Source organism: Lycorma delicatula, chromosome 3 (genome assembly GCF_047948215.1).
Source record: "Lycorma delicatula isolate Av1 chromosome 3, ASM4794821v1, whole genome shotgun sequence".
NCBI lineage: Eukaryota > Metazoa > Arthropoda > Insecta > Hemiptera > Fulgoridae > Lycorma > Lycorma delicatula.
Genome location: NC_134457.1, coordinates 198,085,760 through 198,113,448, shown reverse-complemented (window position 1 = coordinate 198,113,448; position 27,689 = coordinate 198,085,760). Strand labels below are relative to the sequence as shown.

At 30.5% G+C, this 27,689-nt stretch overlaps 1 protein-coding gene across 2 annotated transcripts in view; it reads left to right on the top strand.

Annotated features, from left to right (window-relative positions):
• Sam-S (S-adenosylmethionine Synthetase) overlaps positions 1 to 26,692 on the top strand; it is a 113,793-nt gene extending 87,101 nt beyond the window's left edge. For both annotated transcript variants that reach the window (XM_075361319.1, XM_075361320.1), the window contains exons 6-10: positions 5,235 to 5,378; positions 7,222 to 7,440; positions 8,719 to 8,901; positions 17,278 to 17,411; positions 20,103 to 26,692. In XM_075361319.1, coding sequence (XP_075217434.1) covers positions 5,235 to 5,378; positions 7,222 to 7,440; positions 8,719 to 8,901; positions 17,278 to 17,411; positions 20,103 to 20,205 — 783 coding nt within the window. In that variant the 3' untranslated portion in view covers positions 20,206 to 26,692. The remainder of the gene's footprint in view (positions 1 to 5,234; positions 5,379 to 7,221; positions 7,441 to 8,718; positions 8,902 to 17,277; positions 17,412 to 20,102) is intronic.
• The last annotated feature ends 997 nt before the right edge of the window (positions 26,693 to 27,689 follow it).

Here is a 27,689-nt window from a genome sequence, read left to right as displayed (position 1 = left end):
AGAATTGTAAAGCTACACTACAGTCTAATATACCAAATTTATTAGGGTTAGTTACAAGTGCTTTACTCTCTTAAGGCATATATACAACTAATGATATACAACTTAGGTATTTCTTAGTATATATAGAACTAATTTAATAAGGCATTAGCCAAATAAATTTTCTAATCTTTGGTTAGCAACTTGCAGGTTGGTTTGCAGTAGTTACATAGTTCTCAATCCAGTGCTAGTCTTTTAAATTGTTTGTATGATTGCCTAAACACATGTAAAAATATAGTTATTTCTTCTCTTCTTCATGTAATCGATCAAGCATTGTGGTTTTCACATTTTTTAAAAAATCTTTTCATTTTCTACTTTCTCTGTCCGTAATATCTATCTTCTAGATAGTTCAATTACACCAAAGGCTTCAAGCCTCCTTCTTTCCATCCTCCCAAGTGTCCAAAACTCAGTTCTTATAGTAGTACACTCCATACAAGTTTTTAGCAATTATTTCTTTAATTTCAGGTTAATATTATTTATTGTAAACAATTTCCCTTTCTTATTGAAAGCTGCTTTTGCTTGGTTTATCCTGCTTATTGCATCCTTCCTGCTACAACCATCAGTTGTAATTTTTCTACTCAAGTATGTAAAATCTATAACACTTCCTAGATGTGTTTTAATATTTCATGAGGTTTCGCATCATGTTAGCTAGCAACAAGTATTTTTATGTTACTACAATTAATTTTCTTGTTGTAAGTAGCAAGAGTGTTAGTCATCCCTCGTAGAACTTCTATCAACTCTTCCTTACTTTCTGCTAAAACCAAGATATCGTCTGCAAATCTAAGCATATCTATTTTCTCACCTTTCGAGTGCAACCTCCCTCATATCCCATCTAGATAAGATATTTCTTTTGATGTAATTATTGAAAAGTACTAATGAAAGGGAGCAACCTTGTCTTAAATGTTTGTCTGTTGCTTATGCTCCTCTGGATTCTACATCAGCCCTTTCCTCTTAGACTCCAAATAATCCTTCTGTCTGTGTCGTCTACTTCCCTTAGCATCTTAAACAAAATACACCATTCTACCCCATCAAAAGCTTTTTGAAAATCTACAAAGGCACTTCCTATAAAAACTATTCATAAATTTCATTGCTTGTAGGTTTTTTTGCTGTAATAGTTTCATAAAATTCTGAAATATGTTAAATTTTGCTTCATAACGGTTATCATTTGGTTTTTTCATATTAACACTGTGAAATAATGCCTATTTTGGTATGTATAGTTTGCAAGTATGTATAATCATCCATATCTGACTCCATCCACTGACATTTTTGCCTGACCAAATGCCCAGCAGCCCACACATACTTGTTGTGTGGGGTTCTCTGCCTATGCAGTGGGACCCACTCCCTCACGCAGGGTGGTGCTAAGATTGACGTAAAGGCATAACATTAGCACCACCCGCATCACAGGCACAGTTCTCATTCACACCTATATTTACATAACACATTCAGACACTATTTAACTGTATTTGCGACATTTACAGCTCCGAATTTACACTATAGCTATGCCGGTCTCAGACAGCAGGAATGCATTCCGCGGATCAATATGAATGCATTGAATGCAATATGAATGCATCAGTATGAATGCATTCCGCAGGAGCCACCGGTGACAGCAATACTAGACACCCTTGCCACCCGCCCCCGAAGGCTGGTGCCCATCGCGGTCTTCAACCGATATCAACGTCTACAGTGTTATATTTTATCATCTTAATTAAACATTCTGTTTAATTAAAGTACTTAATCTACCTTAATTTTAATTTTCTAACTATATAAAAGTATTTTACTTCAAAAAAGTTGAATTATAAAGATATATTGGAAAAATCAACTTGTGATATACACAGAGGTCCAAAAAAATGAACTCACTGATTGTAATTAAATAGTATATAAACAAAAAGACTTAACATTCGCTAGTCTAATATTGTGTAGTGTAAGGAATTAAAAATTTGTCATGGTAGGCAGAGCTGGTGATTTATGCTGTGCATGCACAGGTGGTTGGTGATGGAATGAGCCAGTCATATTAGCCAGTGTAGCAACAATGGCTGAGGTTCACTTACGGTTTGTTGAAATGGTACTGGAAGTACGAAAACATTCACAAGGTACAATGGCAGTGCCAGAGAGAGTTAGAAACAAGGAAAGATCTGGCTGACCATGAACAGCTACAAGTCTGACATCCAGTGCTGTGGTGTTGCAACATTTCACACGATCAGCACAAAAATCAGTGAACCAGGGAACGTGCAAAAGTGGGGTGAGCCGGTCAAGTGTAAGACGCATTCTGAAGAGTGGAAAGTGTACATTCCACGACTGCTACCAAATGAGGACAACCGAGATTGAAGGGTGGAGTACTGTGAATGGTTTCAGCACATGGTTGGCAATGATGAGGAATTTGCAGAGAAGTTTATGTGGACCAACAAGGCACAAGTCAGACTTAATGGTACTGTGAACCACCACAATTGTGTGTACTGGGCTCACAGTAAATACGACAGCGCAGTAAATCTACTGGAGATTGTTATTTGGTTTGATTGGTCCCTTTTTCTTTAAGGGTATCGTAACTGGTGAGGCGTATCTCAATGTGCTTCAGACAAGGATTTTGCCTGCCATCCAAAACCTTTATGGTGTTGAACTTTTTTACGTGCAACAAGACAAAGCCCCACCTCACTACCATCAAGATGTCAGTTTGTACCTCTATAAAACTCTACCCGTCAGTGGGTGGATCGAAGAGGTGCTGTTGAATATCCTCCTTGGTTTCCTGATTTGACATCTCTGGGGGACTGTCAAGAATGACGTGTATCAACAAAAACCAGCAATAAGCTACATGAAAGAAATCATAGAGTTAAGTGCTGCCATTACGCCAGTAGTCTGTGTGTAGTTTGGCACCGCGGGCATTGTATAGAAGCTGCTGGTGGTCATTTCGAACACATACCATAACCCTCTCAGTGTCAGTAATTGTCACATCAAATGAAATTTGTTACGAGATGCAGACTTCAGATAATGAGTACATTTTTTTGGACCCCTCTGTGTAGTTGTCTGATGAACTTTGTTTCATTACTTTAATACATTATAAATGAATCTTATTTCTTTTATTAGTCCTCTATAATTTTATCACAGATGTACATTTTCTTCTATTTAGTTAATTTGCTGAGCAAACTCTTGTACAAATGTTTCAACAGCTAGCTTAAGCATCAAATTATGAGCAGTAGTAGTAAACTGGGTGGCTAGGGTGCTTACATCGCTAAGACAGATGTTTTGGCATCAAGCCCTAGTTAGCTGAGATATTTACCGGAGCTGCATTTTGGGAGGGTGTAGCCATATTGACCTCACTCTCAAAAGTAGACCAGAATAAGACGAAATTGTCATTTTGGTATGAGATTGAAATTTTTGCTGAAAGTATCAATCAGATAATGATTTGAGTGCGTAGAATAATATTTAAGTTAGATATGGGAATAGGTTTGTGTGAAACCTTTGATATTTAGAGGAAGGTGCAAAAGGATTGTTAATTTGATAGTTGGAGATTATAAGTAATAGTAGTGGTCAATATTGGAAGAAGCTATATGAAGGCAACAGTAAGTTATTTACACTAAAAGAAATGTCTCCAGAGACATTTGCATCGGTGGCATGCTGACTGAGGCAAAACACTGATAGTTGTGATATGTTATCAGGTTTAGAGGGTCTAAAAGACCCTCTAAACCCACCAGGGCTATGAACCATGGGGTGGTGTGGTGACCAAGATCATCACAAGGAGGGCGTTTCCTCTTTATGAGGGGGGGGTCAGGATGTCTTTTATTCTTTCACCATGTAAATCCTAGGTAATAGAGTACTTTTCTGAGACTATCTACTTCTACTGAATATATTTTCTTCCTTGAATTTTAAAGCCAATTTAGGCAATGCTAAAATAAAATGCACTTAGTTAATTAGACATTGTTTTCCATACAGTGAATAGCCGGATTGGTCTTGTGAATCTAAATTAGTGATCTGGCTTTACCTTCTTAGGAGCACTGAATAAGGAGCATTCACTGCTTTCAGTCCATTTAAGTGGAATTTTAATTTTACTGACTGAACTAACCAACAAGACTTATGCGAGTTATACATTTTTTTTAGAGTCATGGAAAAAACTATTTTCTTGAGCTTCGCTGGTCATGTAATCTAATAAAAATTAAGTAGTTCTTCTTGGACCATGATTAAATTTTCCAATTAATTTTGAATTTTGTAATATGCACCTAAATAATAAGAGATTTATCCATGCAATTCTTGTATAACTAACAGAAATTTCTGTGCACATAATATTGAAACAAAGCCACTATATACATTTACACAGAAAATTATTTGAACACAAAATGTAAATTCGAGAATAAAAGTCACTACATTATAATAATACTTGTGAATATTTATATTAACTATATATATATGTATATGCATGTATGCTATTGATTATAATGGCAGAATTCATGTGATTTATTTGAATGAGTAATCATTTGTTTATAATAAAAAATAAACATTATTTATAAATGGAACTAATCATTAGACTGTATCCAATGATGGATTATTAAATTTTTTACCTTGAGTGTACTAGTACGAGATAGATTTACACCTTTAGTACAGCACTAGATGAAAAAAATCAGCTGGTACAATTGTTTATCTCTAATAAACATAAGCTTACTATCATTTAACAAAAATTCATATAGGAAAGTGTATATTTTTATTCTTTATTGTGATAAATGTATTGCATGAATGTTAGCAATTAGTTCTAAACTATAATCATTCAACAGCCAGAAGTATTTTTTTATTATGGTATGTTTTTGGAATTGTATGAAAATAATCATGAGTGTTAATATATATATATTAAAAAATAAGAAAATTTGTTGCTATATTTATAACTTTGTAGTAAGTTTATAAAAGGCTTATATTAAAAAACTTTACTCTCTCTATTGCTTATTTAAGTTTTATTTCTGAAGTGAAAATGAAACGCACACACACACATATATATATATATATATATATATATATATATATATATATATATATAGAGAGAGAGAGAGAGAGTTTTTTCCCTATTTGTAAGTGTTCATATATCTCCAATTTATTTTAGGGTTACATAGTGGATTAGGTGTGAAACATTTGGTCATCTGATGGATGTATTGCCTGTTTTGTAACTTGAGAACAAATTTTTATTTTATACTAATTAATGTATTTTATTTTAATATTCTTAGGGGCTCATGTTTGGGTATGCTACTGACGAAACTGTTGAATATATGCCATTGACTGTAGTTTTAGCTCATAAACTGAATCAGAAAGTCGCAGAGCTCAGACGAAGTGGTGAATTTTGGTGGGCAAGGCCTGACACAAAAACCCAGGTGAATAAATTTTTAACTTAATTTATGCATTGTGTATTAAAACCCTTTAGTTATGTATACCATTTTTGGTTATAGTGAAATGTGCAGAATTCACATTTCACATTTTTTGGCTTTACAATAATCCTTTATTTATGTTTTATAAGTTGCACCAAAATTTATTAGGTAGTTTAAGATTGTAATAGAGGTAAGTTATTGTTAGATATAAATTAATAGTTAAATAATTAGAAAGTATAGAAAATAATTTTATGTGACTACTGTTGTAAAAATAACATCTCTAAGATGAACTCATTGTTAAACAAACAAGTCTTTGCACACCACTTGAGAGAGTCAATATTCATTCTCAGGATTTCTAGTGTAATCTATCAAGTCACAATTGTGATTTTTTTTAACTGTTATGCTGTGAGGTAGATTCTTATAGACATGTTTTAAGTATCCCCATAAAAAGTAATCACATTGTGATGAATCAGATGAGTGTGAAGTTAGATCACCATTATGAATCGTGACATTGTCCTGAACACAATCATCTGCATTGTGAGTCATGTCATGGGAGATGTTGCACTACCTTTGTTGAGACTGTAATGAGTATAAATCAGTGTGATATCTTAGTATTTGAAAGATAAATTTGTCTAGCACGATCACATCTCAGCTGTTACTGCTCTTCCATTGTCATCTAAAAATGCAACCTAAAATCCCAAATGAATTTACTATTCTCCAAATTTAGCACCTTCTTACTATATAAAGAAGATTGATGCAGTATACACAGATCTTCCTTCGTCCACTATCTGTAATTTTGGTTACTGACGCACTTGCTTAGATGAAAATGGACCTCATCTGAAACTATTAAATTGAATAAAAATTGTGGTTGTGTAAATCTTTCTAAGAGCTTTGTACAAAATTCTGTTCACGAATGAAAATCTTGAAAGAGAGTAGTAATTTTTGAATCATTTTAATTTTAAATGGATGAAAATATAAACCTGTATGTAACATCATCTGACATTCTGAATTTAGTTGACTTTGCTATAGGGGTGCTCTCACGCCACATTTTCTGGGATGCAAACTGTTCATAATGGCCAGAATTCTTCTTCAGCACTACAGAAGCTGTTATCTAAACTTTCATACTCTGTTTAAAATTGTTTGTTATGTTACAATCGCCCTTACATTTCTTTCTTTGTTAAAAAAACAACACCTAAACTTCAAGTTGAAACACAGTAAATTTGTGATCATGTTTAAAAATAAATGATGATGCTCATTCCATGGCTACCAAATACTTCGGATTGCTCCACAGACCAACTTTAAAAACACTTCTTATTTACCGGTATATATTTTTGGTGTCAATCTTTAATCAGTTCTGTCACATCTGTATAATTAAAACAATTGATCACTATCCGTAGAAAATTGTTGTTAGAAAGTTAGTGAATTTAAATTTGGTGTTGCACACTACTATTGGAACATTGTAAATATAATAAAACTTATGAAAACTCATGATTACCAAAATTTTAAAATTTTGTACTTTTATTACTTGCATTGAAAATTATATTAGAAAAAATAAGATCAAAGCATGAATTATTTTTTTAAAACACTATTGTTTAAATTTTCTGCCTGTAATATTTTAGTTTTTCTTTACTTTTTATATAACCTTACTTTTATAAAATTTTATTAATGGATTTATTTATTTTTTATTCTTTGCGTGTTCAAAATGATTTTTTCTGACTAGGCCAGTAGGGTTAATGAATAGGGTAGTTTATTTATTTGTGCCTAGGCAATAAAATCTTGAAAAGATTATAATGGCTATAGATTATGATTGTTACTGAAAGTCTAATAAATAATTTTGAATTTTTTTTAGGTTACTTGTAAGTATTGCTTTGTTGCGGGTGCTTGTGTCCCTCAGAGAGTGCATACTGTAGTGGTATCAGTTCAGCATTCAGAAAAAATTTCACTTGAAGATCTAAGAGCAGCAGTATTGGAGAAAGTTGTTAAAGCTGTCATTCCTGAAAAATACCTTGATTCAGATACAATTGTACACATTAATCCATGTGGAGCATTTGTTCTTGGTGGTCCTCAGGTGAAAGAAGTTTATTTTTTGATATGATATGATTACATAATGAATGATGTTGTAATACTAAAGATTAATTGCTTTGCTTAAAAGTAAGTTATTGTAAAGAGAGTAAAAATAAATAATATAAAAAACTTACTTATATTTTATGTTAGTGAATTTCTATGTTGACAGTGTGCTGTACGTCTCTTAACAGTTGTAGTAGTGAATATTATATTTGAAGTATAAAAATAAACAAAATAAGGTAGTTTAAGATTTGGTGATCATTTAAAACACTGTTGAACCACGCCTTTGACCTTGAAACTGTAGAAAAAAATTTTGAGCTGTAAAAATTCCCTTTTTTGTTTTGATATCCCTATATAACCGGATTTTTTCCCCAGATATTTTAACAAAAAAAAAAATTTGATTTAATTTAACCTTTACCGATATATCTAGTATCTAGATAATAATAATAATGCCCAGACAGTATCATCTAGTATGCTCAACATATGTTCCTGGACATACAAAAAGTATGAAGGCATAGATCTTAAAAATAAGATTTTCTGATTAAATTTTTGTCAGTTTCATGAAAATTTGAGGTTTATTGTTTTAATGTGGTGGTATTAACAGTATGCGATATTAAATTGGGTAATTTGAAAAATACATTAGCATATAAAATAATTCACAATGTTGTTTGGAATAGTTTTATTGGCATTCAAGGAATATGATCTTTCAATATTAGAATTGTTGATAATTTAAATAGATTTACTGGAGACGAAAAGGAAAAATGCCACAACGTGGTAATATAAAAACAATATAATTGAATGGGATGATTAGGCTCAGAAGGGGGTTTGGTGTTGTAGAATATACTATATATATATATGTTAAATTTGAAACTTATGATCAGATTTTTTTCTTAATGTATACAAAGTTCTGTATTACTTTTCAAAATTTAGAGAGATCAGTTTATGCACAATCAGAATGGATTTCTGGACTGGCATCTGGTTTCTTGTTACCTTTAAATGTCTTATAGCAGTACACTCTCCTCCCCATTGTACTATTAGCCATCCCAACACTGCTTCAGACATCCCAGAACTGTTGAACTTCTATTATGTATTTACATTTTCTAAACTTGTGCAAAACTAAAGAAAATTGCTATCTATTAATCTGTCTTGTAATTCATTGATGATTTATATTTCAGAATATTAATTCTAGCTTATTAATAATATTTGTTAAATGAATTTACTCACCTATTTTTTTCTTAGTTATGAGATTTCATATTGTAGCTTATAATTTCTGTTTATCCAGTGTGATGCAGGTTTGACAGGTCGTAAGATAATTGTAGATACATATGGAGGTTGGGGTGCCCATGGTGGTGGTGCATTCTCAGGGAAGGATTTCACCAAAGTTGATCGGTCAGCTGCTTATGCTGCTAGATGGGTTGCTAAATCTCTCGTTAAGAATGGCTATTGCAAAAGATGTCTTGTTCAGGTAAGTGATTTCTTGTTTTTATTCTCAAAGTTCGAGATTATATACAGCAATTAATATTTTAGTTTTAATCACTAGGTTGGTTGATTGTAAAACAAAAACTTCTTTCGAACTGGTATGATTATTATATCCATATGAAAACAGTTAAAAGTAAAATTGCAAAAAAGTGTTATTACTAAATAATACTGTAATTTTTTATAATTGATAACAACAGGATAATGAATGAATTAGAAAAGAATCAAACCATTACATAATATTTTTTTTCTCATAATTAAACACATAATATATACATGCTTTCTGTATAGTTATGGTGCAGTACAATTTCCAACAATTCAGAATTCCAGGTACCTCTAGAAAACTAAGTATTTTATCTGAGAACATAGCATCATCTTTTATCTTTTCATCAGATCTAAAAGACTGGTGTGCTATTGGTTCTTTTGTGTGATCCATGAAAATCACCAGGCCTAGGTACCAGAGACAATCAAAGACAAATATTGAATTTTTGCAAAATGGGATTAGTATTTTCATACTATAACAAAATATCTGTATTTAGAAGTCCTCATTTGGACTTAGATACAGGTGATTCTTGAGGAAATCACTGTATGTTGCATCAGTTACTGTTTCTTTGGGTATGTAGTGCTCCAAAATTATTCTCGTTCATTCAATGCAGGATTTCTTTTCTATTCCTTGTTTGGTTTCTGGTATGGTATTAGTGGAATAAAAATATAAGATTTCGTTACAGACATCATCACATTTTTCTTTCAATTCTGCAGTCTTGTTGGCACTTTACTGGACAGCAGAACATCATGGACTATGATATGCTGCTGATCCAGTATTTGTACCCAAACATGATTATTTTATTTATATTGTTTCGATTTTCCTTCACTTAACTGTTCCAATGGCCTCTGGCATCACAACTCTGTGTGTCTGATCTGGCCATGAAGTTTGTTATAAAATAACTTCATAGTCTACTCATACACTTGTAGTACTATAGTGGCAGACATATATCACTGTACTAAACTCCTTTCTGTCGATGAATTTTAATGGTTGTTTACCTTTTACTGCTCAAAAATTGAAAAGGAAGAAAGATATTAGTCTTTGGTACATGTTTCAACATATACCATGTTTCATTTCACCATTACTTTTGTCACCTGTTACTTTCTTTTAAAAACAAACAGAATACTGTTGCCGAACAACATAATAGCATTGTGTGGAGAATTTTTAAAGCATTTTTGTTGGTTTTCATTTAACTTTGTATTAATTTGTCCTTTTTAATTCTCACAATGAAACTCTAAACAGATAAATTATGTTCACGTAGTGAATTATACTTTGCCTGTAGTAATTAGTCTAACAAAATTGAATATAATTTTGCCTACTGACGGAATAAATAATTGAATTGTTACAAGACAGAAAGGGGGAAATGCATTTCTTTATCATTCCTTGTCGATCCATTTTTTTGACTGACCCATTTAATGCAAAAGGCATTGGAAAGCTGGATACAGTGGAGTTCAAAGTTTAATCATTTACTATGAGTTTGACGACCTTTATACATACTGTACTCCAAAATATACCTTGTTTCACATACAGTATTTTTTTAAAAAAACATTGTTGTATAGTGCATTTTCAAAATTCATGTTGATGAATTTAATTCATAAATTTATGATAATGAACAGCATATGTCTACAGTCTGATGTTTATGTTCTGTATTAATGTTAATAAAAATGTACAGTGCATATAGACTTACTTGATTAACTGTTATAAAAGTCTTTGAAGTTTGTGTCTTTCAGTGCATTCTCTTCCTTACTGATAATTTGTGCCATTTACGTAAACACATATATCCATTGGTCCTCGATATAAGGCCTTAAGAGCCTATAAGTCCTATAAGTTCCTTAAGAGCCTTATAAGCCTATAAGTTCCTATAAGCTCTAATTGGTCCTCGATCGCCTTAAGATTGCAGTGTCAGATCCGGTCTTTCTTCAACGATATCTTCTTCACTTGGCTCTTCATTTTATACAATCACTACTACTTCATCAGTTATTTCTTCAATTTCATTCTGCTTCATCCATTCCGTTGCACCCTTCAAATCAGCCACCTCACAGCCAGGATTTTTTTTCAACAAAGAAACAAGTTCATTGTTTTATTTTGTAATTTCTACATCTTCCCAATTGTCACTGGCCTTATGATCTAGTAATATTTTCCAAGACCTCACAAGCAATATGGCCGGTATCTCTTCCCATCTCTCAGGCCCATAGTATAATGTCAATTATACTGTTATATTATATTTTAACATATCAATTCTGTTTGAATATCTTGGTTATCTTTAATTGGTGTTTTGTGATAGCCGCTGTCGAAACTTTTTCTTTAAAGCTTGTAGGACCTTTTGGTCTGTAGGCTGACAGACTGATGTAACATCTGTAGGCAGAAAAAATATTTTTTTTATATTTTTATTTATATTACCACTTATTAATTCATCGGTAGCCAGATGGGATGGTGCATTGTCTTAAGATAAGGACTGCTTTCTTAAGTAAATTATTATCAGCCAAATGTTTTTCAATGGCCGGTACAAATTCATGGTGAAACCAATTTTTGAAAATTTCTTAATTCATCCACACTTTTTTCAGAAGAGTATAATACAACAGCAATGATTATAGATTATTTGTTATGCTCTTGGATTTTTAGATTTTCCGATTAAGCTTAGCCTCAACTTCTGGTTTCTAGTTGCATTACTGTTTGCCAAAACTGTTAAGCGTTCTTTGCTTTTTTTTATATCCAAATGTAACTTTTTCTATCTAAACACTAGGGTCTTTGACAGTTACATCTTGTAAGTCCTGTTTTGTTGCAGTTGTATATCTGTTATTCAGAAATTTATAACTTATCTTGCAGTTTGAAAAGATAAGCTTTGAATTTGAGAATAGCATTCTTATCTGCAGACAACACTTCACCGCTTATCATCACTGGCTGTAAATTCACCTTTATCTCCTTCGATTAGTTTTTTAAACTGTACCATCTTTTCTTGAAGTAAGGAATCTGAAATAGGCAAACCTTTTCCCCTTAAAAACCCATGTTACAAATACAAAGTCTCCTCAGCCTGAGAATGCATAGTTTTTCTAACTTTGATGCCAATTCCACTTGCTTGGTTAGCGCAGTATTTCTCTATTTCCCTGTGGGTTTTTCCAGTCTCCAGTGCTTTTTCCTATGGCTGACTCTGAAGTAATCTTTTTTGTAAATTGACCAACATCCAATCTATTGCATGGAGCTTTTTCTTCAAAGGTCACCACAGCTTTCTTTCATTATCTCCCATTTTAAACTTACACATGCACATTGATAAATCCACTTTAAAAGATTAAACTGAGCACAAACTTAATTCGACTATATCTATTTTTGAACTGATCAGGACAAAAAATGAGATACCTGCTGCACTATACTTTTGGTATGGCTAGGTTATACTAGTACCACAGATAAAATATTCTATTTTTAATGAATGAATGATGTCATGTATTTTGACTGTGCCATTGCAATACGGTATTTGTCCTTACATCTCCTGCCAATGAGCACAACATTTCTGAGCGAGAGTGCTTGATGAGGAATGAGTCATAATTTATGGGAAATGTACATAGGCCTACTATAATGTAATTAAGTCAATATTCTTATCACCCGGAAATGTACTCGAAAAATAATGTAAATAAAAACATTTATGAACACAAAATTACACATAGACAAAAAAAGATTGGTATATACAGTACAGTACAAGGAAAAATAATAAGAAAAGCCGCATTTATTTTTTTATTTACATATTTTTTTTACTTATTGTAGTAATTATGTAGGGCTGGATAGTCGTGCAAGTTTACTGTAAAATATGGTATTACAGTTAATCTTGAGGAAATACAATATAAAAAATACAGTAATTGTTATTATAAAATTAAAAATTATCGGCTTATTTATTTTTGTGTTTAGGGTGTTGAGAAAAACATTTTCATTAATGAAAATAATGTTGTGAAGGAAAAATCTTGCAACTATACAAAAATTGTATTATACTGTTTTATAATAAAAATTTTATTATGCTGTTTTATAATCAGTAATATAACTAACATTTACTGCAGCGTAATACAAAAAAATATAATCATTATTATTAGTAATAGAAAAAATTACATTTAGTTAAAATCAATAAACGCTACCATTAATTTTATAAAAATTACTGCAAAAATATTAAGATAAAGAAAATTAATATATAACTTAATAGAAAAAGGTCTATTCAGGCCTGTTTCAGGTAGTTCACAAAGATAAATTAATGTAACCTAATGAGCAAAACAAAGTCCAGTAATTTACTCAAAGTGATGATTTACTATTAATTAAGAAGAAACTTCATTATCATTTACTCTGTACTGCATGAAACTATTGAAAGATTTAAAAAATAACACTATTACTTATTACTTTCAAAGCTACTCATTATAATTGTGATATCCCACTGGGTAATGGTGTTTCAAACTTCTGTAAAACGCATGACAGTCAGACAGTAAGTATGGTGGTAATGACATTAGATCACTGTACTTCAAATCATAAATAGGTACAGATGAAGGGGCACTGGAAATGTAATATCATTTTTCCTCATGAACCTTGTTATTGATTAACTCCCATTCAAAACATGTTGTAAAATATAATATGCCAGGACTTTCCTATCGCACTTGAATATGCACACACTGGAAAGCTAAATAGACTCTTTATTAACATGCTTTTTCTGAATAGAAAGTTGAATACAGTGATTTAAGATTCTTAAGTCTTCAATCTCAATATTGTGAACAGTAAATTTGCTAGAACACTGTCTAATTAATTGCTGCCAGTTCTGTGGTGTAAGTATGATCATATTCAATTTCTTTCTTTCCTTCCAATAGAGCATGAGCAGAGTCTGTCTCCATATGGGAAAATCCTATACTTATGTAGAAGATAAAATAAGCACATAATTACAGCCATATTTTTATTCTGGCCATAACAATTATCAGTACAGATTGTTATTTCTTCTACACTTGAACCAGGAATTGCTGCGTCAGCCCATTTCAATATTGCAGACTCACTCTCACTTCCACCGTGGTTTTCTTTTGTCTCATCCCACATCATACAGTGAACATTTTTGTTAGATGCATCATATAATGTAAAATTTATAGTCCGTAATCTGTGTTTGTAGAAACTTAGCCCAGCTGATGTTAATGGCGTATGCAAACACTTCTGAAGATCACCCATCAAAATTTTGTGTATTGGATTAGTAATTGATATTGTAATGTCTTTGCTTTTTAAATCGTACCAAGTTATCGATTCTGTAAGATGGAAATCTTAGTTAATTTTAAGACAGTTTTTCTTCTTGACACTTCGCACTCTAACTGAGCAGTGCAAGAATCACGAGTTTCACAAGTGTCTACTTCAGTTAGTTAAATAACTGACAACTTAAACTTTGTATAAAGACATTTGAGTATAACCACTCTTTAGCCACATTCTCTGAACTTATATTAACAAAAAGTTAAATGCAAGGGACATTCATTCAGTAAATAAAGAGACAAATTGATGTAGAAAAAACTGGGTATTTTTACAAAATAAAACTTTTAACTACTTCTCAACATAATCCCCATCAATATTAATACACTTGTTCCAACGATTGACTACTTTTTTATACCTGATGCAAAGAAGTCTGTCTTACTGTTTGAACCATTTTCCCACAAATTCTTTGACCTCCTTGTTCCACGTAATGCCTTCTTGAGTGGACCAAACCGATAAAAATCCAAGGAAGCCAAATCTGGACCATAGGGAGGATGGTGGGTAGTATCTCCCAATTTATTTTTCCAATGGAGTCAGTTGGGCGGTGTGAGGGCAAGAATTGTCATGTAGAAATATTACACTTTTTCTTTGAGATCCGCAATGTTTTTTTCTCATTGCTGGGTTTACTTTTTTCATCAGCAAATCTGAATAGTAGACACCGTTTATTGTACGATGATTTTCCAAATAATCACAGAAGATGACACCTTGGGCATCCCAAAAGACAGTTAACATGACTTTTCCCACTGAATTTCTTTCAGATAGGTGAGCTGGTGTGCTTCCATTCCATGCTTTGTCTTTTGGGCTCTAGTTCAAAATGGTTAACCCAAGTTTTCATCACGTTTTTCTTGCACTTGTTTTGCTGTACTTAGCTTTTTATTGATAACATTATGAACTGTACCAACATTTACTGCAACTGTTTTATTATATGTTCAACTATAATATGTTGGTCTTCATGAAAAATGTCAATGCGGGTTTCAAGCAAAGGAGTTAACACTACAAATGGCTGGCCAGGATGTTGCTCGTCAGTCACTGAGGTTCGACTGCCTGCCTTTTCTTTAAAATATTTACTACAACTATGTTAGAAATGCACAATGTATTTGTGCACAAAATCAAAAACATTTCTCTCCAGATACAAATTGTTTTGTTATTTACAGTGAAATAATAGAAAATACTATTTTGTTTAAAACATGTTAACATTTTTGTATCTTTTCCTTGAACGAGCTTATATGGTAACATCTGCATAAGAACTAATTAATAAATTGCCTTTTGATATCAGTGCTCTTGTTCTTATCCCTGTATGAATTTACAAATAATTTCTATTTCTTTTACAGATATTTCCTCATAGCATTTCATCTTATATTTACAAGTAGCTTTCATTTTTTTAGCAGGAACAAATTCACCCTTTTTACTCTGATATTCCTTTCCTGCAGCTTATTATTTTTTGCGCTTATTATACAACCATTCATCTCTGTTTCTTACACACTTCTTACCGTACTATTTAATAGTTGCCTTATTTTTTATTTTTCTTATTGATAAATTACTGACTAAAGCATATCCACTATTTCTACAGTTATATTTTCTTCATTTAAATCATCTTCACTACTTAAATATAAATCATTTTCCATCAAATGTTTTTCTATTATCTACTTTTTATTAATATTATTGTGCCTTACCTCTTCAATGGATGAATTATTATAAACAGCTGGAGGTCATTTACATTAGTCCTACCTACCACCAGATATATTCTCATCAGAATCTGTAATTGTTCCACTAGAGGGCACGTATTCTTCAACTGCATCACTGTCATAAACTTCTTCATCACTACTGAAATTCAAATCTGAAGATTGAAAAAAATCTTCAGAATTGAAAAACCAAAATTTAAAATTTGTTAAAAGCACAGAAAACACAATGAATTCATTAAATCTGTAGTTCAAACATTTTTTACATGTTTACTTTTTTAGTTTTCAGAAATAGTTTTCATTTACAATGGACTAAATTTTATAGTTATGTATAAAAATACGTATTTATAAAATTATATTTTTTAAATATATATATTAGTTATATTTCCTAATGCTCATTAAAAATAAAAGAGAAGCACTTTATTAGAAATTATTTATTGGTTAGGTTTAATAAATAGAGCATTCAATGAAAAATGTTATCTTAACCTTCCTTTATAGGACTGATTTGTTTTTTTATAATACAAGTAATTTTCAATATACCAAAATCAAGAAACATATCCAAGTCAGCTTACAATAAAATAGTTCCAGATATGTATGATTTTAAGTCTACTACCACTGGATAATAACTGATCTTACTGAACTATTTTAAAGAAAATGCAGGCAAGATATCATTACAGTCGAAACCTCAGTGACTAACGAGCAACATCCTGGCCAGCCATTTGTCAACTTATTCGCTTGAAACTCGCATTGACATAGTCTAATGCCACTGTACAAAACAAGAAAAGGTTAGGTGAACATAAATACATGTCCACCTAGTAGTTACATGTCCTCTGAGCAAAGCAGGACATAGTATTATTTTAACATGTTCTATCTTTATTTATTAACATTGGACAAAGTGTTTTATTCTCCTTGATAGAGCGCAGAAAGTTGTTCAAGTATAGCTTAAAAATGTCCATTTTGAAAAAAAATGGACAGTGGTATTATGCCATAAGAGGCATAATATTTATTGTCATATTTATTGTCAAATCTGTACTTTTGTACAGATTTGAAATGACAATATAAATATATATATATATATATAAAACATTTTAATCAAACATATTTACTATAGGTATGTCAATCTTTCCTAATTCTTTATTTTTGATAGAAATCTTATGATTATTCATAGATTTATTTGAGTCACCATTAAGAAGCAAGTGTAATTGTAACTCAAGTGTTACATATTTTTTCTCTCTTCTGGCAGATCCAGTAATGTATTTGAGTGCGCCTCTGACATTTTTTTGATAGACTAAACTTGGTGTTTCAATGAATTTATTATTTAGTGACTGGATTTACTATTGATTAATTGTATGAGCTTGTTATATTGTCTGACCAGCTTGTAAATGTTTTGTTACAGGTTTCATATGCAATTGGAGTTGCAGAACCTATCTCTATAACTCTTTTTGATTACGGTACTTCAACAAAAACTCAAAAAGAACTTCTTGATATTGTGAAAAAGAACTTTGATCTACGACCTGGCATGATAGTTAGGTAAGTTTTTATTTATTGGGTTTAGTTTTGGGATTATTTCTTAACAATCCTTAATAATCTTATTTTGAACAATTTAATTTTTTCCAAATAATAATTGCATAAGTGTAAGTTATTTTAGTTTATTTCTCTTAAACTGTGAGAAGATTGTTTTTGTATAGAACATAAGAGGATGGTTTTTTCCTTTATATCACCAGCTTGTGCATAGGATATGGAAATGGAATTTTATGGCATATGAAAAATGTCATGCCTGACCGAGATTGGAACCCAGGACTTCCAGATGAAAGACCAAATACACACCACTCAGCCACAGAGATTGACAGAGTGACAGCATAATTATTACTGAAGAACATTTTTTTTTTTTTTGAAGCTATAGCTCCCTCATCAATAAGTTTCATGATTCTTGCCCATCAATAAAACAAAAAATTATGTGGCTATTAAATGTTTGTTATTTAAGTATAGTTTTTACAGAGTCCAACAGAATTATCTAATGATTTTGGAGGGACAGTATAAAAATGTATTTCATAGTATTACAAAATTTAATGTATCAAATTGAAAAGCAATTTATACAGTTTTACTTCCATATTTTACTTGAAAGATTGTCATCCAAATGCGTCCCATTTTTCTTAGCACTCATTTAACCTCCTTCTAAAAAATTTCATGCTTGTGAAACTCCTGAAATTTCATGTTGAGTGGCTTCTTTAAGTCACAAATACCCAGGTCAGGTGAACACACACTGGCCATGGAATGTTACCTTGTCATGAAATCAAACATACTGGAAAGATTTCTCGAAAAACATTCCTGGAAATTCACTGTATGGATGGGGGCATCATAGTTAGAATCAAATTCAGTCGCCAAGCTCATTCAGTTTCAGTAGCAAAAAGTCACACATCATTACATATGGTGAGCCATCCTCTGTGATTTCACTCCTCAAAAAGATATGCGCCTATTAGACCAAATTTAAACAGCACACTACACTGTAATGTATTGACTGTGAAGTGGTCGCTGGTAAAGTTCTCATGGACTGTTGGCAGCTCAGTAACAGTAATTCTGTTTATTGGCACATCCAGAGGTGAAAATGTGCCTTGTCATTTGAAAGTATAATGGTGTCGTGGTGGACATTATGGAGGATGAACATGCATGTTGCTTTTTGAGAAGTCCACTCATTTGCATTGAGTTCCTGCACTGACATTGTCTTATAGGAGTGGAACTGAAGGTCTTCATGGAGAATTCTTCTTATACTTTGATCCGAAATGTCTAGTGCATTAGCATACCTCATTATTGAATGTCTTTGAGACTGAATTATGGCTAACCTTACTGTATCAATGCTTTTGGGCATTCTCACTGCGTTTTTGGTTGGTTGATTTCATTTTTAAAGCAAGACAATGTTTTCAAAAGTCTTTTTTACCCATAGTAATATTGTACTCCTACTGGGAGGGAATAGATGCATTTTGATTTAAATTAGAATTTTTGCAAAATAAACGCTGTTGTGATAAGGAATTGCTATTTTTAAAATAGGCTTCAATCACAAACACATAATGCTCACCCAATCAACTCATGATGGCAATGGAAATGGTATGACCATATGCAACTAAGATTGAAAGAAGGACCTCTGTCCCTCTCATCTTCTCATTGACAGTTATACCAACATAATGATGACTATAAAATTGTCAGATCATTCTGCCAAATCCTGTATTATACTTGCTCTATATTTTTTAATAATGTGTCTATTCATTGTACATTTCCTCAGCACCTGTTTGACAATTATGATAATAAATGCCCCCTTTTTAAATACCAATTAATAAGAATTCTGTTTAATATACTTTTATGTTATTTTATAAGAAACAAGAATATGTTCGGCAACATGAGTGTTTTATAATGTCACCAAGAATGTCTTAAAAATGGTGTTACTTTCAAAAACAGTTAACTCTGCAGAGCTAATGGCAAGTACAGTATATTGGCTTGAATATTTAAGAAAAAGTAGTTTAATAATTAATAAGAAACAAAATGACTAACTGTATATGCGTATTATTACAATAATATTTTTCATCCAATTTTTTCTGAAGGTAAACAAATTTTTATCTTATTTTTTGCAGTCTTCTGGTAGTGTTCATCCTACCAGTCTCTTGCCCAAGTAATTTCTTAACATGAGTTTTCAGTTAAATTATCATTTGGAGAGTTCAGTTAACCGTTTGCTGAACTCATTCTTTGTTTACAATTATTATATACTAAATTTGTTTGTATATACACTTAAACATAATTGATTTAATTTCCTATGTTATTACTCTTACTATTCTGTCATTTGCTTAACAATGACTCATGTTGCACATTCTTACTAAATGATCTCTATCCCTTGAAATTAAACATGTTTTGGCAGGACTGTTATCTGTAATCAGTTTCTCATTGTATCTGATATTACTTCATAAGTACTTGTGCTTAATGCCTGTGATAACTAGTTTAAGCCGCTTCAGGTATAGTTCCTCAAAACATGTTATGACTAAAAGAAAATAATTATAATAAATAAGGGCATTCTTATTCTTAATGTTTTGTTAATCGATGGATCGTTGAATCAAGAAAAATTCTCCAGCTACTATGAAGGTAGTTCATTTGATTGCATACCTAATTGATTTAGGATGCAACCATTATCAATAACTCCAGTACTTCATTTAAAAAAGGTTTTTATTTATTTTTCAGGGACTTGAACTTGAAGAACCCGATATACCAACAGACAAGCACATATGGGCACTTTGGTCGGGATATATTTCCTTGGGAACAGCCTAAAAAGTTGATTGAGTGATGATGAGCAAAATAACATGTACAGCAGCTTATCAAAGCTGGTAGCTCAGTGCTTCTACCCTTCCCCCTCTCCACACTGGCTGGTGGAGAAGACTGTGGGCAGTGGAGTGTGAAGGCAGTTGGTGGACAAGCGTTGGCAGTAGGGATACTGTAAACGATAATTTAAAAAAATTATGTTTATGAAATAAATTTGCACAATCAAATCCAGTCTAATAATAATTTATTATATTTCAAACTTAAGATTCATAACATATGGCACAAGGTGTTATTTTACTGTGAATTTTTATATGTATATTTTTTTCTAATATTAAAACATTTTACATGACATATTTCAAATAAGTTAAAAAATAATATTTTTTAATTGAAAAAAATTAATAGAAAAAATTTGGTATTATTTTCTTACAAAGTGTTCATTTGTGTCAACGTTAATGTACAAGTGTTACTATTGGAGATTCAGCTTATGACTTTTTCCTATAGTATTCAATTTTTTTTTTTTCGATTTGTGTATTATGATATAAAGTATTTTTAATTTTATTCTTCGCATACATATTACGGTATAGTGAGTTTTATGTATGCATATTTACTGTGATTAATTGTAAATATTACTCTTAATAGTGATAATTGTAGGTTATGTTACATTAAAAGCATGAATGTCTTTCGATCATCACTTAACGTGTTTTTAATTTTATTTTAGAATCTGTAATTATTTGTAATTTTTTACTCTTAACAGAATTTTTAATTTATCGTAGTTAAAGAGTGTATTTTTTAATTTTGTATCGGTTTTATTTATAAAATAAATTTAATTTAGATATGAATGGACACTGTTAGCTTTTCACATTTTATATATTGTGATAAAGTGTGATATAAGTTTCTTTTTTTTTTGTATATAAATTGTATATAAATTAGTGTTACAAATTCTCAACCATTAATACTACAAATTTTTATTAAAAAAATGTTCAAAGAACTTTGTTCTTTGAGTTAAGAAAATGAACTGGTGATTGTTTTCATTAATCAATTACAGTTCTTTAGCCATTCAGATTTATTTTTAATCTAAATTTTATTCTATTGTTCATTGATGGTGTTTCTTAATTTGATTTTTTGTCTTCCAAAAATGAAATGAAAGCTGAGTTTTTGAACAGTTATTAACACAACTGATTGATATATACTAAATGTATTTTGTATTCTTGCAATTAGTAACTATTACTTTTAGATTTTCTTGACAGCAGTTATTTAACACAATCTGTGTTTTTGTTGTTTACTGAATTGAAATTACATTTCATTTTGTAATATGAAAAGTGGTAACATTTTGAAGCCGTATCTTTTTGTTGAAGTTATATAGCGAGAAAAATTTATCTAAAAATATGCTGCATGTATAAAAGAGTAACTCCACTGAAATTATATATATATATATTATGAATAAATAATTCATTTTATTTTTATAGATTATTTTTAAAGTATAAATTTGATTGGAATCACACTTTACCACAATTACAATTACCTTGCAGTTATCCCAGTGATAATTGTCAACTGTAACTATAATACACAACCCATTGTGCAATTTCTTTTCTAGTACAAATCATATAAAATGTAGTTTTGTGCCAAAAGTTAATTAAAGTACTTCATTCAGGAACAGAACAATTTGTAAAAGATTTCTATATTGACTGTTGGATTGTACAAATCATTTTTGATTATATAAGAAATTTAAAAGCTTTTTTTTTCTTCATAACTTACAGAAATCTTAAAATTCATTTTTAAACATACATTTTTGAAGGTTTCTGTTATATCAAGTTGCCAGTGTTTGATAAATAATATTTATTTTAAAAACTGGAAAAAGTTGGGAGTGAAAAATAGTGCTGCCATAGCGCTCGGTCACCCACCAGCCAGTGCTGTGATTTGTAAGTGTAATGATTTTTTTTTTTCTTTTTTTTACTGTAGTTATAAGAAGTGTTTTAATTTGTGATGTTTTTTTTTTTTCGTGTATAAAGACATCAATATTTATCTTTCATTTGGGTATGTTATCAGGTTTATATGGTTCAGTAAATTTTTTTTAAAGAATATATATGTAATACTTTTAGTTTCAATTTTGGGTAAAATATATATGTATGGGTCTTATGATCCGTTTTGTATTAATTTATACAGTGCTTTAAATGGTACTTATTCAGTTTATCTTGTTGCTTTTTTAATTTACATTTATTTGGGGATCATAGTTTTATTTTATTTTGTAATCATTAAATCCCCGATTACATTTTTTTAAAAATTATATATGTGTATTCATTATTAATTTTTTATTTATAAAAAGTGAAAAAATTGATGGAAACCTGTGAAAATTAAATAGCGTATATTTAAAAATTACTTAGAATAGTTAATTGTATTTAATCTATACAGTCTTTGTAGAAAAGATAAAAATCCCATTTAAGGTTTTGACCTTTACATGACATAGTATATCAAATACGGAACTTATTGAATTTAGAATAAATATTTTTAAACATTTTTTTATTAGAATTTTAATGTGTAAATCAAGATGTATTGTCTATAAATGCAAATTAGATAATATATTTATATTACAGAGTATCTATTTTACTAATAAAGAAATTATTGAATCGTATTATTCATGGAATGGAATGAAATAAGAGTAGTAACTTAACTGATTTATAAACAAAACAATAAACTCCAATTGATTTTTTTTAACTTTTCATATGTTTTATGTGAGAGTTTTTGATTACCATATCAAATTTGTTCGTAATTTATTGCAATGTTGCACAATGTTCTTAAATTAGGCTGTGTTATTGTATTTAAGAAACTTATACATGTGTACTTTGTGTAGTTCCATGAATTAGAATCTGTATATTTTTGGAGATGGATCTACATTCATTTTTCTTTTGTTATATTAAATTTCCTGAAGTATAAAAAAAAAATATATATAGCTGCGTAATGGTTTCGGTCGGATGCTAAAATTTTGGAAATAAGACAGTGGTTCATTAAAATCCTTAGTCTCCAAATCACAGTGAAATCTTTTATGTTTTCACTGCAAGGTAATTGCAGTAAATTGTTAATTTCAAAAATTAACATGTAACTGCAGTACTTGTGTTGTGTTTCCGTAAAAGAAAAACCGGAAAAGAGCTTTTCCGAAAACACTCCGATCTGGTTGACACTTTTTGAAAGGATTCTATTGAAATGGATCATGTCTTAAGTGGATGTAAACAAATAAACAGTTCCCTGCAAGTTAATAGAGGGTATTATGTCGTCTGTAATTTTGAGTAAACTTAAAATATTGAAATCGGCTATATTTTCTTCGTAGTGAAATTTAAAAAACCTTCATCAGCTAAATTTTATTCCATTTATTTCTGTTTGATCTGTTTCAAATTCCATTTTAAGCAGAATGTGTTGCAATAACATAAAAACTTATAGAAGAAAATTTTATTAGGATTTTCCAAAACTTAAATATGACCAGTTATCATATAATATTTTCTTTTTATGGATTTATAAGTTAACTATTTTATTTAATGTTAATAGTTTTGATTATTCATTTATGTTAGTTTGATATCAGCTTAAGTGTGCACCTGCTGGTTTCTAAAATAAAATGTATATTTTTTTATTTAATTTACTCAGTTGCAGAGACTAGTATCATACATAACATTTTTTTTTTTTTTTTTTAATATTTAATTTAAACAAATAATTGCCTATTTTAAATTTAAGCTGATTTGTATTATAACTGGTTCCTCTCATTTTGGATAAATCTTATATATGTATTGTTTTCACTGAAATTACACTGTAGTTAACAAAACAATTTTAACTGTAATAATTCAGTGTTTTTTTTTTTTTTTAATTTTCCTGTTTTTACTTTCATATTGTTTGTGATGTTTAGAATAGTAAAGAATATAATCATAGATTGTTATAAGCTTCAAATGTAACTAAAGACAGAAATAAATGCCCTTTCTCTAAGGTATAACTTTTTTGTTTTATTAATAGATTTTTTGTAGGTTGTTTTATGCTTTATTATAGATATATTCTGTAGTTTATAAAAGAAAAAAATATTAATGAAGAGTTGCAATACCTGAAAAGAAAATTTAAGAACATGTTTAAAATTAATGTTTAAGTACATAAAATATATTTTTTGTTACTGTAATTGTGATGTAATATTCATGAAAAATGAAAGAAAATAAAGATTTAACTTAATAAAGATGAACTATTCAGGATGAAAGCATAGAGTTAAAAAGACAACCAAAGAGGTTTGCAACACTGTTTACAAAGCAATACTAGTATATCTTTATGAAACTGGTATTAGGAAAGTAGTGGAAATACTTTATGGCAGTTACACAAGACTTAATTTGAACTCTCTCTTATTCCTGATTTTTGCATTTGCTCATCAATATTTTAATGTCTAATATCCAGCCTCATAAAAATTTGTACTGCATCGAAAAATCAAAGTGTGAAAGAATTGAACAAAGAGAAGGAGTATGCTCTACTGTCTTAACACGTTGGCTGGTGTTTCAGTCCCCAGTGCCAGGAAAGGTTATTCAACCAAGTGCGATGTTAAAATTGCCTGTCCTGATGGTAATGATTTCCATCCCTAGGGTGTGGAACATATTTTAGCACTTAGTGCAGCTCTGGTTGCTGGGTTCAGGAACACAGTTATCCGTGTTAAGTCGCTATCTGTGAATCAAGTTGTACTTTTCCGCTACGTTTAGTTTTCAAATCAGGTTTTTTAGGTTAGTTTTGGCATATTTTCACATAGTTCATGACACCGGCATCTGGAGTAGTAATGGCGACATATTGTTTTCCTAATGCCAGAGTTCAGAACCACACTAATAATTATGGGCGTAATCAGAATCCATTTGTAAATAAATTCAATTTTACCTTTTATTACTATTAAAAGAACTTTTAATAAATAATATTGAAATAGTTAAATGCAAAATAATACATAATGGTTCAAAATAAGTATAGGATAAAAGTAAAAATATTACTACTATATTTAGTTTATAATACATATTTATATTGTTTGTTGTTAATTTAAGTTTTCCATTATTCTTTCAATAATTTCTAATGAAACTTAGCTTTTTAAAATTTTTACAGTTTAAAAAAGTATGGTATGAATTGTAACACTCCAGACAATAACCTGGATTGCCATCGTACTTTTAGCAGAAAGATGTCACCTGATGCACTTTTCTGTCTGCTTCTTTGCTACTCATCGATTCCCCAGATTCTGGTAGCAACCGCGGCATGTTTTTCTTTTCTCCTTTTTTCACCTTCGGATTTTACAAGCATATGACGAAGTCTCTTGCCTACTCCTTTTTCTATATCAATTGGTATTTGTTTACTTATCAAACTATTTACTAACACCCTCTTAAATTTGTTGTTACCTGGTATCATTTATAAATAATCCAAGCATTAACAACTGCGACTACTAAAGTTAATTTATATGCTACCTTGTGGTACCATTTTATAGTCTTATGCAATACGGAGTGGCAGGACAACATTGGGTCTACTGCTTTTTTTGCTTTAATCATAATAAATAACAAAACTTTGTTTCTTCACTGGTTCACCTTTCTGGTGGTCTTTTCTGTGTAAACTAATTTTGTGTCATGTGAATACACTGTTGTCACCATAAATACACAGGACGTTTGTCTTGCAATTTTATGAATTTTTTTTCTTTTCTAGACCATAGATTTCCCCACATTTTAATTCAATCATATTGTTTCTTTGGAGACTTATTTTCTATTACTTTGCAAGGTACCACAGTATGCAATCTTCATTTTTAATAATTTCTCTGCCACATATATACCAGAGTAAAATTGTCAGTGTACAAGGTCACTGACAATTGCATAAATATGCAATTTATTAATCAGAACCATAAGCATTTTTTTTTTGGTATTAGGCCTAATTAGATACTGATTATTATACTCAAACAAATAATCTTGACAACAAATAGGAAATAACTGAATTGTTTGGCTTTCATAAGTTATAAAGAAACTTAAATTAATGCATCCTTACCCTGGAGGTAGGAATTTCAACTAAGTAATGTGTCGTAACCTCGGTGCATTTTGTATCACCAGCGACTGGAATGTAAATATTTACAAAAAACTCTTAAAATTGCTTATTTTTTGCTATAAAATTTTATAGAATGATAGAAAAAATAAGAAATAAAGCAGCCACACTAAATGCAAGTTAGGTTCTGGTGACTGGGTCAGCACTCCATAAAAGCGATTAAAATAATTCCACAACAAACGCGTTAAAAAAATATCTGTTACCAGTGTGGTGCAAGTTAAAACTAAAAAAATCATCCCCTTAAAAATAGAATTTCATTATAATCCTTGCATGAACAGTTAACAAATGCATGTCATCAAATATAATAAACTTGTAAATAAGTCATGGAGATGAGAGTAATGTTATTTGTATAAGATTAAACAAAAATCAGATGTTTTTTTGCCTTAAGGCAACAAAATTTAATTTTACTGTTATTAAATAAATGGTTTCCTTGTTATTAAAAATTGCCTTGAATTTATTAATAAAGTGTTTCATATTGTATCCATTTATTGTAACGTCATAAAAGTTCATTATTGCTTTTTTTTCAGTAGACCAATTGATTTTCACCAATTTTATTTGAAATTATATTTTGAAGTAAGGGTAGGGTTGCTTAGTTGTTGACTAGTTCTCCTTATTGAACAGATGCTGCCATTAAACATATAAATTTTTTTGCTAGAAAAACTTTGAAGATCAATGAATTAACTTTCTAAAAATAAATTTAATGCCTATGTATAAAAATGTTCTTTTGCCTTATAAAGTTACTTGTGGAGTTAGTAATTTGTCATGTTTGTTATTACATGGTTAAAATTTACCTTACTCCTAAAATGAAGGGGAGAAAATTGATTTGTCTATTCTGAATTTCTTTCTAAGATCATACTGTTGTGTTACGTGTTGCATTTTTCTTTGAACATAACACTTCATTTTTAAAAACCATTCATTTAAAAAAATATATATAATTTGTCTTCATCTATATAGTACACTGGTTTTTCCCCCTGCTGATGTGTTTTCAACAATACAATAAATGGAATCAAAAAAATTGAGTAATAACTTGAATGCAGCGGCACAGTTTTGAAAATCTCTAGATTGACTATGCTAGTTAGCATCAGTTTTTCAACTAATTTCAACAGGTTTTATTGAAATCCAACTAATGTGGAGATTTGTGTCTGCTATGCAGCCAAATATTTCCTACAAACTAGTGAAGGTCATTCTCAGCTAACTCATACTTATTTTTCCAAGTTAATCTTATTACTCTTTCAATTCTTCCTAGTTTAGCTTCTGATGCTATTTTTTTTTTTTGAATTGTTTGTAACACCTGGGACTTATTAACATAGAGATGAAAATAATAATATATTCTAAATATGTTTAATAACATTGTTATTATTATTATTATTACTCAAAATGAGCTCTGTTTTTTTTTTTGTGGGCGAAAAACAGACAATAAAATACTTTAAAAAAGTTTTC